General features: G+C 36.8%; 1 protein-coding gene across 1 annotated transcript; it reads left to right on the top strand.

The window, feature by feature from the left end:
• The first annotated feature begins 2,606 nt into the window (after positions 1-2,606).
• LOC105103692 (olfactory receptor 11G2) lies at positions 2,607-3,557 on the top strand. Its single transcript, XM_010997301.3, has one exon. It carries the CDS (start codon positions 2,622-2,624, stop codon positions 3,555-3,557), a length of 936 nt encoding a protein of 311 aa, XP_010995603.1. The 5' UTR covers positions 2,607-2,621.
• The last annotated feature ends 545 nt before the right edge of the window (positions 3,558-4,102 follow it).

A 4,102-nucleotide genomic window follows, 5' to 3' on the forward strand; every position in this document is an offset into this window, starting at 1 on the left:
ATATGTTACATATTTTGTGTCTGGTTTAAGTTCATCTTCAAGAGATGAATATTTGATAGCTGAAATTTATTTCTCAGTTTCCTAGTCACATGTCCTTAAAATCAGAGAGGAAAAACTGTTTAGAAAGGGTAATTTCATGGTACAAGAACAGAACCTGTTTCTTCCACAGCCTGACTCATTAAAAACCTGAGGTAACACAAGACATAAAATACCATCTTGGGAAATTTTATCAGCCACATGAGTCCCCCATGTCATGGAAATGATATAAAATCCAGAACTAGATCTGGCTCAGAGATGGAAGCTTTAATACACATTTTATAAATTCTGAAATATTAATCATTATCTCCTGTCAAAAATTTTCTTCCTCTTCAAAAACTAAACAAAAATACACTATAATCAGCTACCTCTCCCCTGATACCTTCTGCCATTTATCCAGAGAGATCTAATTGTTTTTGAATATTTCAAGTAGACTATTATCAGTTTCTTTGGATAACTAGCCAACTCTCAAAAATAATTTATGATTGATTGATTGACTGACTGATGCTATATTCCAGATAATAGAAAATAGATAAAAGTTTCGTGTTCCTTATGAATGTCTTATTTACCTAGGCTATAATAACCAAGAAAGGATTAGTTAACAAAGTTTTTTTTTTTAACTCAGAAAAGCACAAACCATTATGTAAATATCTAACCATCCAAAGTCATTCTGTCTTCAGGTGCTTCCAAACTCCCATTCTCCAAGATTGGGAAAGGGAACAAAAAAATTTTAAGTTTTCTCTTCTTTTCAAGTTTCTTGCTACATGTACCTTAACATGAAATCAGTAATATCAGGTTCCATAGTTTATATATCTAGAATAGGAATCAGTGAATTTTGCATAATCATATTCCTAACCCAGATAATCAAAGACCTGTTTCAATAAGACCAGATTATCACTGATCCTCTCTCTCAGCTGTGGGATCTCTTACCTGCTGGCTGGGAACCGTATTAACTAGAAGTGAGCTGAGGCTATTTCCTACACCTAATTTGAATGTTTTAACTTCTGAAATTAGTAGACTGAAATACCAAATAGAATCAATGAGTTAGTTAAGTACCTTAAAAGAAAAAAGTGATTCTGATAGTCCCACGGGTTCCCTGTTCCATGGACAGACAAGGTAAGTCAGCTTTGTCCACAAGAGTTGTGTTTTTGTGATCTCATTCTAAGACCTAAAAGGGGGCATTTATCCATTCATTTTATAAATATTTATTAAAGCTGTCTAAGTGCAAAAGCACTATGCGAATTCCAATCACTTCTTATAAAGTAACTTCTCAGGCAAACTGATTTCCAGCTGATGACAAAATTTTGCGGAAACTTGCTGCTCAGGAAGATGCTCCTGCGTGAGCCACTTCAAAGAATTCTCCCTTGAGAGAGGCATATAAGAAAAGTAGGAGGTACAGTAAAGACATGTCTTCTTTAAATCATAAGACTTATCGTAAGACTCAAACCTCATGTAAGATGAATAATGAATTTCCAAAGGTGGCTATAAATTACATCATGCAATAAAATGTTCTCCTATTTCAAGTTTGGAGACAGTTTTCTTTATCATTTCCAGAATACCCTCCCTTCAGAACAAAACAGTTCTGACATAAGCATCTACTCCGAAAAAAAGTACTGCCAGGAAGAGAACTACATAGTCTAATAGCACAAGAAACGAAAAAATAAAGAGAAGCCATTAAAATGCAGTCTATATTCCCCAAGCTACATGTCATTCCCCAGGCTCTGCTAAATATAGACTTTAACATTAGAAAAGGATATTGACAATCAGAGCTCTCATATACTGTCAGTGAGAGTGATAAATAGTGTAGTAATGATGGAACACTGTTTAACTCAACCTTCTAAAGTTGAAGATACAGACACCCTATGATCCATGCTATAGAAATGCATACACATGTGAACCAGGAAAAAGGAACTATATATTCGTAGTAGCATTACTCCTGATAGCCCCAAACTAGAAATAGCCAATCTATAGTAGACTGGTTAAATAAGTGGTGGTTTATTCATAGAATGTAATAGTACAGAGCAGTAAAATGGACAAACGATAGATACATGCAACAACATGAATTTCAGAAAACTTAACCATTGAACAAAAGAAGCCGTCCAAAAGTACTACATATATCATGATTTCATTTATATAAAGTACAAAAACAAGAAAAACTAAATTATTTTGTTTCAAAATGCATATGTATTTATTAAGATAAAAAGAGGAAGGTGGTTACCATGAGGAAAGGAAATTGTTACAGTTGGAGGGAGAGAGAGGCAGAAGTTGGAGCATGAGAGGAGATTCTAGGGTACAAGTGATAATCTATTTCTTGGCCTCAGTGGTAGTTACTGCAGAGTTTTGTATATAATGATTTATATGTTAAACATGTTTCCATACATCTCACAATAAAGAAGTGTATCTATTGATAGTATTTTTACAATCCCAACACTGAGCCAGGACAGTATTTCAGGATTAGACAAAAATAGTAACCATTGATATATGTGTTTACTACATTCCCCAGGGTGACTTCAATATATATCTGGGTCCCCATATGTCTCTACATCATTTAATAATTTGATGATCTTTCTACAGCTCCCAGACCCATGAAAATCTCTAACAACCCCAACAACACCAGTACCATCACTGGCTTCATCCTCCTGGGCTTCCCTTGCTCCAGGGAGGGCCAGATCCTCCTCTTTGTGCTCTTCTCTGGTGTCTACCTCCTGACCCTCATGGGCAATGGTTCCATCATCTGTGCTGTGTGCTGGGATCAGAGACTCCACACCCCCATGTACATCCTGCTCGCCAACTTCTCCTTCCTGGAGATCTGCTATGTCACCTCCACTGTCCCCAACATGTTGGCCAACTTCCTCTCTGACAACAAGGTCATCTCCTTCTCTGGGTGCTTTCTCCAGTTCTACTTTTTCTTCTCTTTGGGTTCTACAGAATGCTTTTTCTTGGCTATTATGGCATTTGATCGCTACCTTGCCATCTGCTGGCCTCTACATTACCCCACTCTTATGACTGGACGACTCTGCTCCAATCTTGTGGTCAGCTGCTGGGTACTTGGTTTCTTCTGGTTCTTAATTCCCATCATCATCATCTCCCAAATGTCCTTCTGTGGATCCAGGATTATTGACCACTTCCTGTGTGATCCAGGCCCCTTGTTGGCCCTCACCTGTACTAGATTCCCTGTAATAGAGTTAATGAGCTCCACCTTAAGTTCTCTGCTCTTATTTATTCCCTTTCTTTTCATCATGGTGTCCTATGCTCTGGTCCTGAGAGCTGTGTTGAGGTTCCCTTCAGCAGCTGGACAAAGAAAAGCTTTGTCCACCTGTGGGTCCCATCTGGCTGTGGTTTCCCTTTTCTATGGCTCAGTGATGGTCATGTATGTGAGCCCAACATCTGAACATGAAGCTGGAATGCAGAAAATAGTGACTTTGTTTTATTCTGTAGTTACTCCATTCATTAACCCTGTAATATACAGTCTAAGAAACAAAGATATGAAACGTGCTATGAAGAAATTATTAGGAACATAAAAGTAAGACTCTTGGTTTAAAATATTTTGGGGAGTGGGCAGAATCTGTTTAATTTCTTAGTTAAAAAGAAGAGTGACTGACATCACTCAGAAAATTCTTTATATTGTTTTTGAACTTTATACACCATAGTGTTTTTTATTTCCTGGAATTTACAGTGCTATAAGGAATCACAAAGATGTACTTCATAACCCTAATTTTGCAAATGATAGAGTCATAGATTGAAAAGCTGAGTTGACTTTGTTGGGAAAATATAATTAAAAACGAATCTCCTGCCAATCTAGAAAACCTCTCCACAACAGCAGAAGAGAATAAAACAGTTTTATTATTGAATAAGCATTAAAGCAAGAGAATATAGGTACCACAGGCAATCTACTGAGAGATGACAAAGAAAGAGATCTCATCCATTTATATAGCCAAGCAAAGACAATCCTTTACACACACACGTTCTCAAGATAAACAATAACTAATCCTCAAAAAGACTTGAACACTTTGTCATACATAGCTTATCCTAGATTCACTTATAATTGGGATGGCCATCTGTGTTT

This window comes from Camelus dromedarius, chromosome 5, assembly GCF_036321535.1.
Source record: "Camelus dromedarius isolate mCamDro1 chromosome 5, mCamDro1.pat, whole genome shotgun sequence".
Lineage (NCBI taxonomy): Eukaryota > Metazoa > Chordata > Mammalia > Artiodactyla > Camelidae > Camelus > Camelus dromedarius.

Coding starts and splice junctions, on each gene's coding strand:
- LOC105103692 (XM_010997301.3), top strand. CDS start 2,622: ATGAAAATCTCTAACAACCCCAACAACACCAGTACCATCACTGGCTTC.